Genomic DNA, 14,727 nt, shown 5'->3' on the forward strand with positions numbered 1-14,727 from the left:
TTCAAAGAAAACGGTCTAAAAATTTACAAAAATCATTCGCCACAAGCTTTATAGTAGTCACTAGACATGATACCATATCAAGTGTTCCATTTAAAACACGACCCCAACTACAATATTTGTAAGCTTTGGTGATATGAATACAATATAGTAAGGCAGAATTTACAGGACAGTTTTAGCAGATACACACGTCTGACCCCAGAAACGTTTCCTGTGACCCAAAATTTTATTACCGATCACTGGCTTGCTTTATTCAGTGCTTCCTTGTGAGTATATGCACTGCTAAATGCTTCACAAGCAGTAGCATGTGATTTTGATGTGAAGTAACGTTTGAGAATGTACACGTGTTCTGCTCGTGAATACGTCATGCTCACATCAACACACCTTTTGCACAAACAGCATCAGCCTTGCAACCAGTTAGCAGGATGGCTTCAACTTCAGTGTCACAGGGAAGGTTGGGATAGTCTATTACATGGAGATGGACCTCCTCCTGATTTCATTTTTGTACCACAGTATGTAATTGTTGTTAGGTTATGTTTTCAATGGTATTCTATGTTTGACACCATATGACATCAAACCACTTACTTAAAAGCAAAGATGCCCCCAACAAGCAGCAGGGAGAAGAGGACAGATAATGTCACAATCACCCTCCAGTCTGGTTTGTAGATACATTTCTCTCCTTGGAATCCACAGGGTGGCTCAGCCTGGGGCTGAACACCACCAACCCACTGAATTTTTCTATGTTCATCAAAGTATTTGAATTCCTGCAACATAAATCACTTCATAACACCTAATGATGCAATAATAAAAGTATAATTTCTGGTATGAAGCATACCTTTGGAATGTCAGTGTACTCCAAAGAGCAATCTTTCATCTTGTTTTCATTCATTCTTGTACAGTGACTAGGTCCACATTCTGATCTGAGTTCACAGACTGCACAAAGGCTAATCTAACTGAATCTAATATACATTTTAAATAACAAAATGCATTCATGTTCAATATTTCTGGATTACTAGATTACAAGTTCCTTCTAAAAACAGAAAATAATGATAGATGTAAATAACAGTCAAAGACCCTAAGTTATCAGCTCATAATTAAAACCAATCTGATCATTCTTTTATCAGCAGATTTAAAAAACTATAATGTTGGGATTTCTATGATAGGTGTTACGTACGGCTTCACAAATTTACTCCCACCACTTTCTCTCAAACACATATTTAAAATAAAAATTAAACAAAATAAACTTAAAAGTCAGAGTACGTCTAGCAAAGACAACATCAAAGCAATCACAAATTTGTAGATGCCGCAACATTTAAGATGAAAAGGTTGATCTAATCAAGTTGTAGTCATATTTATATTTTCATCTGAAAATCATTCACTTGGCATATATTTTTTTCAAAAAACTATAATCTTCTCACAAAAGAAACTGCTCCTCAGCTAATACTGAAACGGCCAGAATATGATTTGTGCCATTAACATTTAATTAACCTTATGAAACACTGAAACTGGTAGAGTAGACGATAATTACAGATACGTAAAAAATAAAATATTATTCCATTTATCTAACTGCACTACACCTCACCAGTCAGATATTGCTCACTCTTGAAGAACCCCAAATTCTACGGCTATTACAAATCACAAAACGTAGAGCTCAACATAACCTCAAGACAAATTCAGTGCTCCACACCTTCATTCTTTCCCTCTATGATTATATAACCACGATTCCAGCAAAATTTAAGATAAACTACAGTTCCAAGGAGATAAACTTACAGGCAGTTCATGTGGGTTGCTGCTGGCATTTGGAGTGTACTGAAAATAGCCAACAGTCTGCATGCTCATTCGCAAGCTTCCATTTACAGTTTCATCATCTAATAGTGCCACCACAGTATAGTTTCCCTCAGCATCTCCATTTCCATCAATAAACACCTGCGACATGAAAAATGTGAACCGTAAACTCATCTCAGAAAACGACCGAGTCGTCTGAAATCTAACTTGTGAGACACTTTTTCATCAGTTAGAAACGTCAAAGCATAATATGCTGTTTACTTTTAACTTTAAATTAAATCTTCTACTATATTTATCTTCGATATAGTTACTGCGCTGTTTATGGGACTCGAATACACGTGATTTACTTTTAATGCCGAACGTTCCGCGCGGTAACGATCTCCGTTACCTGTACTTTTCACCAGCCATCAATAGAAATCCATGGGAAAGATGTGACACGCATACAAAATTTTGGTTGGAAAGCCAAAAGGTAAGAGATCACTCACAAGATTTAAGCATAGCTGGGAGGATAATATTAAAACAGATTGTAAGGAAATATGTTAGGAGAGCATGGACTTGACTTACTTGGTTCTAAACAGGGACTAGGGGTAGGGGTCTTGTGATTATGTTAGTGAACCTTTGGCTTCCACGAAAGGTAGGGAATTTCACGACTAGCTGAGCAACAATCGGCTCTTTACGGACTATTTCGTACTTAAGAAACGACAGTTATTCACAATTTCCAAAACTAGGAATACACACATCATAGCCCTGTACAGAGTGATAAGAACGGTTGCGAATCTTCTGAAGCACAGCTGAACCATTACGTGGATCTTCACCATTTTGGAACACCTCGGTCAGAGCTCGTGCATAGATCATGACGGCGTCGTACAGGTGGGCCGCATCTATCGGCACCTGATGAGATATTAAAATTCCCACATTCATCTCTTTGTTCTGGAGAAAATCACACAATATATTTTTTCCCAACTTAATGGTCTTGAAATAATGCTCCCTTTCCATTAATATCTTAACAGCTGACATTCTGTTAATCTTACTTTGGTCATCTCCTCATTCCAACACACAAAAAGTAAAATAAAAATATTTCCTAACATGTTAAAAGTAGTATATGTGAAACATGATAACAAAATCATTTATCTGATAGATTAGTTTTATGGTCAACGTGTATGCATGCAATTTGTATGATACTGACGGAGATACTGTCATATATCTTCTCATGGTATGGTACACAGAAGGGTGGTTTCAGAGAAAAGTTCTTGATCTGCTCACATAACTCCCTGCAACAAGACACACATGATAAGGTACATCTATTTTTCAAACCAGTTTTTGATTTATGATATTGTAAAATCACACATCTTATACACACTTTACTTCTTGTTTCAGCGTTACTAACTTGTACTTTGGATTCCGAGGATGAGAAGGCGTCAGCTTAAGCACTGACCGGAAGCCTAGAATGATCTTCCGACTGAAGTTCCGATTATACAAGTAAGGATCCAGGTACTCTGTGAAGAATAAAAGTAAAACACCAGCTGTGTAGTGTTTTCAGTCTAGGATTGTATAAAACACTGCATACGGGATATGTTTGGACTGTTCAGTTACGAGGACTGAAGTTTAAGAATTTACCAATATGTCTGCAACTTTCTTGTCACTTGATGTAACCACTCCCTTTCGATAATATTTTCATTTCATTGTATTCTTTTGTTGTGAGATGTCATGACTCTTTTCTTCAGGAGTTTCCTAGCATTATATTTCATGCAGAAAAATAATTGTTAAGAATCTCCTCCAGTGTATTTCATAACCCAAAATTTACGATACTCAGGTGCTTGACCAAATAAAAACCACCAAACTTGAGATCAAGTGGAACACTTTCATCTGGCTCTTCTACTTTGACTTACCTGACATGAAAGATCCAAACATTAGCTACGATTCCACCAACATCACTAATAACCGTATTCACCGTCAGAGAAATAAGACATCACGTGCATACTCTGGCCAATTTACTGCCACAAGGGACAAAATCTGCCTTATAGGGCTCTCATGTATTTAACTCTTCAATAACAGATACTAAGGAATCCGGTCATCGATTTAAATATCAGATGAATACAAACATTAATGCATGTTTTAAATGTTAAATTTTTCAGGCGTAAACATTACTGCTACTGTATAAGACAAAGTAACAGAGTAACCTGAAATTATATGATAACACTACATTCTGTGAAAGATACAATCAGCTTTTGGGTCTCACTTTCAGTGGATTCCATCACGGAATTACAAAAATGTTAGAATTTCAAAATTATCTAGATTACTATTCCAATTTTTATGTGGTATGATTTTGGAAATTGAGTAATCACTCAAGCAGAAATAAGTCATTTGTGGAAACTGATGATCATGTTTTTCATACATGACTTTAACATTAAAAACAATACTTGGCTATGTTTGCGGAATTAAAAAAAAAAACCAACTTTACAGCAACTGAGTCTTATTTTAACAGCATGCCATCATTTCAACCTGGTACTTGCCCCGTTGAACGATGTTGAGTCGATGGTCAGGGTCATAAATCTCATCGTCCACAGAAATTATGATGTATTCTCCTTTGTCCAGTAGATGGAGTCTTTGAAGGCAATATACAAAGTCCACCAATGCAATGTGTTCTCCCACAAATACGTACACTGCACATGGAACCAGAGCACCTAATTATTACACCGTTCACGTGCTATCATTAGACATCATAATTTTGAAAATCTTGGTTCTATAGCTACATCACTGTATTCTATAGTATCTTTCCAAACAAATAACCAGATTTAACTGAACGGTACTTGTGGGTTATCGGGACACATCACTTTAATACTAGGTTAGGTTAGGGTTGTTGTTATCTGTTAGTTCATTCAGTTATTTATTGCTAACCTAACCTAACCTAACTTATTTTTAAAGCGATGTGTCCTGATAACCCACAAGTACCAACTAAACTTGTGTGATTCAAGACTCTCACAGTGGTGAAGATGTCCATGGATGTCTTTTGAGTCGTGACACTGTGTGGACTTACAGGCGAGACCAAACATTTTGGAGAAACATACTGCCTCAATTTTTAGAGCTTCAGGACCCAGGAGGCCATAATCACTAAAATGATCAGTTTAATTTCGGACCTCTACCTAAAGTTTCCAAAGTTATGACTCACCCCGAGTTCTCTGGTACGTCTTTGTTACAATATCTTCCATCTCTAAGATATGTTGCTCTGTGGAAACATAGTCTGTTTCAGAGAAATGGTAGATATCTGTGATGTTCAAGTTGTACACACTGGCTAGATCCTGGCAACAACAAAAAATAGTCTGTGAACAGTTCATTATGATTAATACATATCATGAACTGCTATATTTAAACCAAGGACACAAAGCAACACACTAGAAGAGAATATCATATAATTATATCCACGAAGGACAGTTTTCGTTGAAACGCTCATAGTCACTCATAAAGTCAAAAAATTCCCTACACTTTTAGGAACTCAAAGGTTGATCAGAACCTACTTCTGAGCCCAATCCTGAGTCAGATGAATCCAATCCACATCCTCACAACCTGCTTCTTTAAAAAACGTTTTATATTACTCTAGCATCTATTTCTAGGTTTCTGAAAGTGTTCATTCATACAAACAATTTTATTTTTAACTTTATTTAATACATTTATAATCATTTTAAATGATAATAACCTGAACGCTGAGAGTGGTGACATCATGTACGTACGCCCAAACTTAAACAAGTATGATAATCTACATGTTTATAATCACCTTCAACATCTTAAGATAGACATGTCTATAGACAAGAGCTATTTAGCAGCTACATAAATTACACAATATGCAATTGTCAAACACCAAAACTGCTACAAACACAAATAATTCATGGATATGAACATGTCATGTCCAAAAGTATCAACATCATTTATTTATTTATTTATTTAGTGTTCTGTCTGACGACAGGTCCATATGAACAGGATCCTTCCATCCTTTTCTCGGACTGGGACCTGTTCATATACGTTCTTGGCAGATGATCCAGAAGTGGTTTGCCATTGCCTTCTTCTGTGTGAGTGTGAATGGAGTAATTGTTGGGATGCCACGGAGAAACCGGAGGAAAACTCCGTGTTGCCTAGACCACGGCCTTGCCCAACACAAGTTATAAATTCGGGCACCACTGGGAATCGAACCCGAGACCCCAGGATTACAAGGCCAACGTTCTAACCGCTGGACCACCTCATCTTATTATTATTTAGTGTTCTGTCTGACGACAGGTCCATATGAACGGGATCCTTCCATCCTTTTCTCGGACTGGGACCTGTTCATATACGTTCTTGGCAGATGATCCAGAAGTGGTTTGCCATTGCCTTCTTCTGTGTGTGAATGGAGTAATTGTAGGGATGCCACGGAGAAACCGGGGAAGCCCCCGGAGGAAAACTCCGTGTTGCCTAGACCACGGCCTTGCCCAACACAAGTTATAAATTCGGGCACCGCCGGGAATCGAACCAGAGACCCCAGGATTACAAGGCCAGCGTTCTAACCGCAATAACACTTTATCAAATTACAATTTCCACAGCGAGAACCTGAAATCTAACGCTCAGTCTCTGTTGTTTCTTTCAGAACATTCTATTCTGATGATAGGAAATTTTAATGATTTCGTTTCACGTGTATTTGCCATTGCCTGCTGAAAGGGATTATCTTAATATCAATCAAAACAGCGTTAACCTGTCGCAGTTCTTGTGATATGTGCTGCAACTCTGTCGGTAGTCCTCACCTTGACAGCCTCTTGCACTTCGCCGCCCCAAGCTGGTCGTTTCCCCGCCACGATGATAAACTTGGTCCATTTGAAGTACAGCAGCAACGCTACTACGGACTTTGAAACTTTCGAGGACGGTGGCAGGGTGCGAGCAAACGTATAGTACACCCTCTTGTCGGACACGTGGATGTCCGCACACTTCTGCAACAGTCAGACCATACACCGTCAGGTCACCACAGCTTGGGGAGAATGGGAGGACACTCGTGTACTGTTGCTAGCTTTATGTAAATCGGCGAGCAGAACATCCAGCTTTAATTACATTTCTAGATGCTACAACTCTATCAGACACAGTCCAGTCGACGGTAGCTCAGCTAGTCAATAAATTACCTGCATTTTATAGACCCCGATAGTTAAACACACCCTCGCATTCTGTTACTCTAACATACATTTTAAATTTTAATTATCGTCCTATCTACGCCTACATTTTGTAAGTGGCGTCCTCCGTTCACAGTTAATGACTAAAACTGTGCATACTAATGCATTTTCTACCTCATCCTCCTTGATATGATCACCTCCTTCTTAGATGCAACCTTTTCTCGAACACTCCCAATCTATGTTTTCCGTAGCGATGACAGACCAAATTCCAACCTCAAATGCGTGACAGAGAAATTGTATCTCACAAAATCCCCACGACGATTATTAAACATTTTAAAACGAAACATGGTGTAATAATCTGAACATATTTCGAAACGATGTTCTTATTCCTGTGATCCAGCCTTAAAACATCGAAGACGACTGCGTCGTTACAGAGTCGTGAACCCAAAATGTTCTCGCCTGAACGCTCTCACGACGTTAAAATCGAAGTCTCCAGAGAGATTCCGGCTCGGCTCAATACGTCCTCGCGCTAATCCTAACAGCGTCCAGACGGCACGCCGCGTGCAGAGTGTCTCTCTTCTCTTGAGCTTAAATTTACTGCACAAGTAGAGCAAAATATCTTAGTGTCAACGTTTTGCATATGGAGTTCATCTATACTTCATTCATACTCAGCTGCTTTTATCACTTGTTCCTCTAGATCGGCCAGTAAACCTTCACCACGAGGTCACCAGATCGCCAACAAATGTCAGCTTCAGGCACGGATTTCTCAGCGCGCTGTCAAACACATTTTGAGCACAGGACTCAAGTATTAACCGTCATCTATACCTTGGTCTACTAAGTGATACCTTCCCTACATGTCTTTAGGCTCAAATTTGTATGAATTTCTCGTCTGCCAATGCGTGCTACATACACTGTCCATCGCATAATTCTCTGTTTCCTCACTCAAAAGATAAGGTGAAGACTACAAATGATGAAGCTTTCCTGTTACTTACGTTCTCTTAGATCCAAATATATCCTCGGTACTCTGTTATCAAGTATCCTCAACCTATATGCCACATCACGGCAAGAGATCCACATTCATACAAAACAGCTGGTAAAAAGTAATAAATTAATACACGCGTACACAAATATATTTACATTTATGTGGTATAGAAAACTTAGTTTATTATGTGATTATACCCTTTCATCGCGAAGTAAACAAGCATTTTTCAGTCCACATAAGGGAGCCTCCATGCAGCAACACAGACTTCGACAATGCCATCGAAACAAACATACGCACGCTCCCTCTCTCTCGGATTAATCAAATGCTTAATCCCATCAACCAAGAAGAGGATGAGACGGTTGCTTCCACCTCTCCTGTTATGTGTGAAATTCCGAAATAAACAACTAATGGAGAGTAGAGATCCTACAGAAACATGAATAACATTATTCTGATTGCACATGGGGCTGAGACGTCGTATGATAGGCTACCCTCATTACCAAGAAGCTTAGCCACACGTGGATAACGAGGAAAACCGTTACTCGTGCTATGACTCTGATTTGCGGTTAGTTTCATTTTAAAAATATGCTTATGAGATCACTATGTTGTCTTTGTGTATCCGTTTTTCACTTTTAAACCAAATGAACGATTTTCACGAAACTTTGTATCAGCAGTGTGCCACTGGAGGTTAGTTTGCCCTCATAAATTTAATTTTTGTAACAAGTAATAATAACAATATAGCGGACAAATGAACTTGTGACGAGAGAGAAAAACTGACGTCACATAATTTAGAACAGCGGTATTCAACCTAGGGTACGCGAATACATCTTAGGGGGTACGTGAAATTTAAAAAAAAAAAAAAATTATGATAAACACTAAATAATCAGTAATGTAATTTGTTTAATTTATTTTAAATGTAGATTATATACTATGTATAACTTGAATTATACACCAACAACTTTGGGGGTACAAAGTTAAAGAGAAATTATATCTGGGGGGTACGCGAACAAAAAAGGTTGAATACCACTGGTCTAGAACACTGAACGTACGTATGGTACCAGATCTTCGAAAAGTAAACAACGTTTTAGGGAATCTTCTTGTAGAATTTAATAAAACAACACAATGATCATGCAAAGACGACAATTTACGTTCACGAATAATTAATTAACCATTCCTTAAATCGCATTAAAGACTTTATCTTTTGGTGAAGTATTGTGGTACGAGCTGAATTCTCAACTACATGAGCTTCAGCTTCAAAGGGGTAAGTATATATCCTGTGACTCTTTCCTGGAACGAGTCAAATACTATCCAATCATTTCCCCCCCCCCCCACACACACACACACTGATAAGACGTGGCAAGTTGAGCCAGTGACACCAGAAATAAGAACATCGAACAAGTGTATAAATCGTATTGACATCGTAATCGGGATGCTGCTTCAAAATACCGACGATGCTAGGCTCGCAATGCCAAGGATCAAGAAGCGAAGGATATACGAAATATCACGTACGCCTGTCTCCTACGTTTTGTCGCCACGTGCTAAACGGATTTCGATACGATTTCGTACTGCAGACACACTCCAAAACGCATCAGCGGATAGCATTCCAGCACGGACGTATCCAATATACAGACTGAGTGTGTTTACAACAGAATATGGAACTGACAGGTAATGGGGAAAATTACATAATGAGAGGCTTCATATTTCTATTCTTTACATAACAAGGTTAGAGTTATCATCGAGGAAAATAAATTGGCGGGAACAAGGAGACAAAAACTCGTACAAAATTTTAATCAAAAACCAGAAGGAAAAATACCCGTTGGGAGACGTAGATAGGATATTATTATAATAGGTCATGAAGAAACAAGACTAGTCTACCACTAACAGCTTTTGTGAACACAATAATGAACCTTCCGGTTCCATAAAGAGTGAAAAATTTCTTGACCAGCTGAGCGACCAATAGCTTCTCAACAAAGACTGTGCTCCATGCACTTAGGACCACATTTACAAGGACGCGAGACAGGTTGCTGCTTTTATAGTTTTTATACATGGGCATAAATGTAGGAAATCCGGGTAAACAAAATTCGGACAGCCTATGACGCTGCTACGACAGAAACCGCAACCAAATAATCAACTCAATGTTCACGCGCCTCCTTCTGTGACTGAGGTCTATTCACAGAATACCGCCATTAGACACAATCATTATATAACGCACGTCTCTGTACAAAATTCTCATAACTAACTCCATTGTGTGGAGCGTTTCTTCAGAAGGTAACAGAAACTCAGCTAGTCAAGATATTCCCCACCTTTTATTTAACCTAAAGGTTAATTACCGTATTCACAAGAGCCCATCGCCGGCATCTGTCCTGGCACAGATAAATCCACTCCACATCCCGATACCATATTTCGTTCAAATCCATTTTAATATTATCATCCCATCTATAACTATATTTCTGTTGTAGTCGATTTTCAGATTTTCCAATCAAAATGTGCGTGAATTTCATACCTCTTCCATGTATCTAAGATCCATTTTAATACAAATTTCCAAAACAAATATTCGATTGAAAAAATAATCATTTGACATTAAGTTTGAAAAGATAGTCAATGCAAGTCAATAAAAATGTAAAGCTGTCCCACTATACGCCATGTAGGCGCTGGGGGGTGGGGGAGCGTACAAGGATCGAACCCCAGTCATCCAGTCAGTAGTCAGTCACTATAATGACTGAGTTACCTCGGTCCCAATAGGGAATTAAAAAAAATTATTTTTCCTTTTTCCATATTCAGAATCGAAGCTTCGCTCACATCCCACAGCTCACTACAATGAGATATTGTATCAAGGTCACTCATGTCTTGTCTCGTTTTAAAATGTACGGTGCAGCTCGCGAGGCAAAATTGCCTTGCGTGACTTTGAACCACGAAGATGAAAGGAGCGTAATCACTTACTTATTATGTAAGTGAACCGCCTGCAAACTTTGACGCAAAGGCTAATTTGGAAAGTTCTGTTTTGTTCTCTCGCATCGCGGGAGAGTGTTTTGAGGTCAGGGCGTTGATAATATTTGGATACAAGAGAGACGAGGTGACACGTGACTGCAGAAAAATGCTTAATAAAGAGCTTCGTAATTCGTTATCTTTGCAAAGTATTAGTATAATCAAAACAAGTGGGACGAGAAGCTCGGGGCACGTAACACACGTGGCACATACATTTTAATCTCTAGATCGGAGTAGAAGAGAAAATTTCGAAGACAATTTCGACATAGAAGGATAATATTAAAGCGTATCTTAAAGAAATAGAGTGTAAGAGTCTGATTCAATTCTAAAGGGTTTTGACGACGGTAGTTTACACTTAAAATTATTCATTAGCAGGACTTTTTCCATCGTCTGTTCTTTAAAACCACGACGTTTCGGAGGCTGGTTCTGTCTCCGTCTTCAGGCGAGAGGTACCTACTCTGTTGGGTCCCTTATATAGATCTAGTCTCTGTCACTAGTGACAGAACCAGCCTCCGAAACGTCGTGGTTTTAAACAACAGACGATGGAAAAAGTCCTGATAATGAACAAATTTAAGTGTAAGGGTCTAGTCCAGTCGTCAGCTATCTGGCTCCATAAAAGAGGAATTTCTTCTTTAGGCGAATGACTGTCAGCTTCCCAAGCATGATCTGGTCCATGTCAGTGGCAAGATTTATGTCAAAATTAAATTTGGCCAGGATCTCTACGGGTGTTTGTAAATGTTAAAAACTGTGGTTTTACTTTATGAAGTTGTCGTTCAACAGTTACGCTCAGAGGATGATCACATACCGCGAGCTTCAAAAGGCGGGAGAGAAAGCGATCGTGGCCTATTTCAGGGCAAAAACCGTTGTAACTTATATCCCTGGACGAACAGATGGTGTACACAGGCAACCACACGCAGCAGGCTTCAACTAGTTACATGGTTTTACCACTTCTCTCGCTGGAATTATGAGAATTTTAGAAAGGTATGATCGTAGCGTATTTTAATATACTGCGCCAGAAATCTTTTAGGAACTGTTACATGTGACGAATTCCATATAGTCTGGTTTATGTCTCGTGAAACTGGCCTCATATTGAAATATAATCTAGGCTACCATGCAAAGCGTCTGCATTATCAGAATAACAAGTTCACAGTTAATAATTTCTTTGTTATTAAAAGAGTTTATTAGTGCGGTTTTTAAATCTTATTGTCATATTCGCCTACCCCCAACTTTTTTTAACTCTCGGAGACACTGGAAGACCCATTCCTCGCTATCAGTCTATTATATCTCCCCAGAAAGTCTGGTTATTCCCAGTGAACGTGCTAAAAGTTCTGAGAAAACCTCTTTCATGTCTCCACGTTTTCATAAACAAACAAAATACTTCTTGCAACTACGAAATAAACTGTTAAAATAAAACTTCTGAATCACGTAGCCACGTGCGGAATCGCATTGTTTTAAGCTGCTGCACAAAACCAGCGCTGATATTTGTCAGACTTTGACTTCGTGGTTTTATAATATCGAGTTTGAAGGCAGACTAAAGTGAGATTTACTGGCGCCCTGCTGGCAAGGTGGCAAGGTGGCAAGGTTAGGAAGACTCTAGCAGGGTTACAGACTCGAGTAAACAAGATTAACCAGTCGTCACTTCCAATACTCTGCCGTGCCGTACAGCGCCACAAAAACATGCTGTGACGCGGTCATCAAGTCTGGTATCCTCCCCCACTTAAACGCACGGCTTTGCAGAATGAAACAACGCGATCCCCAACTTCGGGACACTGAACTGCATACTTAAGTAAGACGGAAAATTTCCTTCGGTTTCGTCTATTAATCTATGGACAAATTCCAATAGCAGTGACCTCACTTGTTTATTTGTGGTTTATTTAAAGACATCGTTAGAAGCTCAGACTTGTACAGCGCTTTATGAGAGGAAAACTAGTCTCTGAAGACACGTCCAAACAACATTTATAAATTCACTTCCTACCTCAAAGAAAACATGTCTCCATAACAAACATCTACTGGTTATATGCTGAAGATTTCGCCCTGATGACGGAGGCAGTATGACCTCTGAAACGTTGGTTAACATCGACCAGACTACACAGCGCAACAACCCAGAAGACAGAAATCTTCATATTTTTAATCGCCCAGATGACGGAGGCAGTCTGACCTCCGAAACGTTGGTAAACATCGACCAGACTACACAGCGCAACAACCCAGAAGACAGAAATCTTCATATTTTTAATCGCCCTGATGACGGAGGCAGTATGACCTCTGAAACGTTGGTAAACATCGACCAGACTACACAGCGCAACAACCCAGAAGACAGAAATCTTCATACTCAATGCTGTGGAAACCACAAATCTTACATGGTTATATGCTGTTCAATGAAATTATTGCCGTTTACTAAAATGTCCCAACTACTAATTGTTCTAGCGTGAACTAGCCATTGTTTTATATTCTAAATGAAAAATGTGGCGAAACAGAAAACTTTACAAAATTTCATAACCCCGTACGAAATGGCGCTAGTGTGGTTCTAAAATCAGAAGTTCACTCGGACTTCGTCTTGATTATCATAATAAGTTTCATGATAATTCATCAATTGGTACAACATTTTCCAGGATAAACACACACACACACGAAAAAATGTCTACTCTAGAAAGCAGGATACATATCAACAGTTGATCATAAACACTGGTTCAGAAAATAAAGTAAAGCTCTTCTGGTAGAAACAATGATAAAACGGTCTTCGCCTAAAGGTAGCGGCAACTTCTCCAGCTCCCGTGTATTGCACCTTCACGTAACTAAAAGTCAGCAGGCGTTATAAAGACAGTCCACACAGCGTTGCAGCCCTGAAGACCAACATGGACATCCGTTCTGGGCCTTGAACACTTTCAGTGCGTCCACTGTAAGTCGAGTGTTTGCTTAATAAAATTTCACAGACGGAACGAAACGACACCCTTTTATAAAATACTGCTGCAAAAACTCTTAACGTTAACTGAAGTGAAGAAAAAGGAAAATTGAGAGATGACAAAGACAAAAGACTAGTTAATTTACGAGAACAGCACCGAACTTCACACCGTTGATTTAATAGAAAAATAATTTCAAGGAATCGTCAGCAAGTAGATACAGTCTACAGTAAAAGCATCAAGACTGGAATTATAATTACAATTCGAGGTGCTTTTCGAAGAAAAACCGTCAGTTCCATCACGTCCATCAATCTGTCAGTTAGAAACAGCGTCATAGTTGCTTGAACGATTTTGATCAAACTGAGTATGATAAACCGAACAACTTGTAAAAATCTTTTAAAATCCTAAAGATAAGCCTCGTGTTGTGTGATTAATGAAGGATTTTATTATGGAGCTTTTGCCTCGTAATTAAACGTAATCCTGTATAAATGAGTCGTGTTTAACGTTCGCATAAAACATTTAATGTCTTGAGAAATGTAAGGAAATACAGAACAATCCTGCAAACACGTGGCAGAAATATGGTCGCATTTTTATACGTTCGCGAGTCAACGAACTTCGAGAAGCTTTGGCTTACATTAAGGAATGAGGCAGAAATTTCCGCAATTTGCTACTGAATGCAAGCAGCAGCTTCTCATTTGCGAGGTGTTTCATTAATCCTTGGCGAAACATGTGTTTGAGGAATGCAAAGAAATAAATATCATTAACGGTGGTATGACGGTAATACCAACAGCACATAGTGTAATATAGCAGCAATAATACAGCGTATGTGTGCCAAGGGTAATTCTGCAGTAATGCTGTTTTTTGAGGCTAGATTCCCATTTGTAATGCACTTCCCGTGTGTAGTTATGTCTACAGAAATATTACCGCTATAAAACGTACCTCCAAATGGCAGCTATAC

The 14,727-nt window shown here is 38.9% G+C and overlaps 1 protein-coding gene across 1 annotated transcript in view; it reads right to left on the reverse strand.

Annotated features, from left to right (window-relative positions):
• Nucleotides 1-14,727, reverse strand: part of Gyc32E (Guanylyl cyclase at 32E) — a 30,862-nt gene that overhangs the window by 13,166 nt on the left and 2,969 nt on the right. The window contains exons 4-11 of the mRNA XM_087359619.1: nucleotides 6,552-6,734; nucleotides 4,952-5,081; nucleotides 4,296-4,445; nucleotides 3,170-3,278; nucleotides 2,969-3,053; nucleotides 2,521-2,673; nucleotides 1,768-1,923; nucleotides 583-761 (exon numbers count right to left, since the gene is read on the reverse strand). Of these exons, the coding sequence (XP_087215745.1) occupies nucleotides 583-761; nucleotides 1,768-1,923; nucleotides 2,521-2,673; nucleotides 2,969-3,053; nucleotides 3,170-3,278; nucleotides 4,296-4,445; nucleotides 4,952-5,081; nucleotides 6,552-6,734 (1,145 nt within the window). The remainder of the gene's footprint in view (nucleotides 1-582; nucleotides 762-1,767; nucleotides 1,924-2,520; nucleotides 2,674-2,968; nucleotides 3,054-3,169; nucleotides 3,279-4,295; nucleotides 4,446-4,951; nucleotides 5,082-6,551; nucleotides 6,735-14,727) is intronic.

This window comes from Zootermopsis nevadensis, unplaced genomic scaffold, assembly GCF_977971745.1.
Source record: "Zootermopsis nevadensis isolate Lab colony 2312 unplaced genomic scaffold, Znev_1.0 Znev_ptg000003l, whole genome shotgun sequence".
NCBI lineage: Eukaryota > Metazoa > Arthropoda > Insecta > Blattodea > Termopsidae > Zootermopsis > Zootermopsis nevadensis.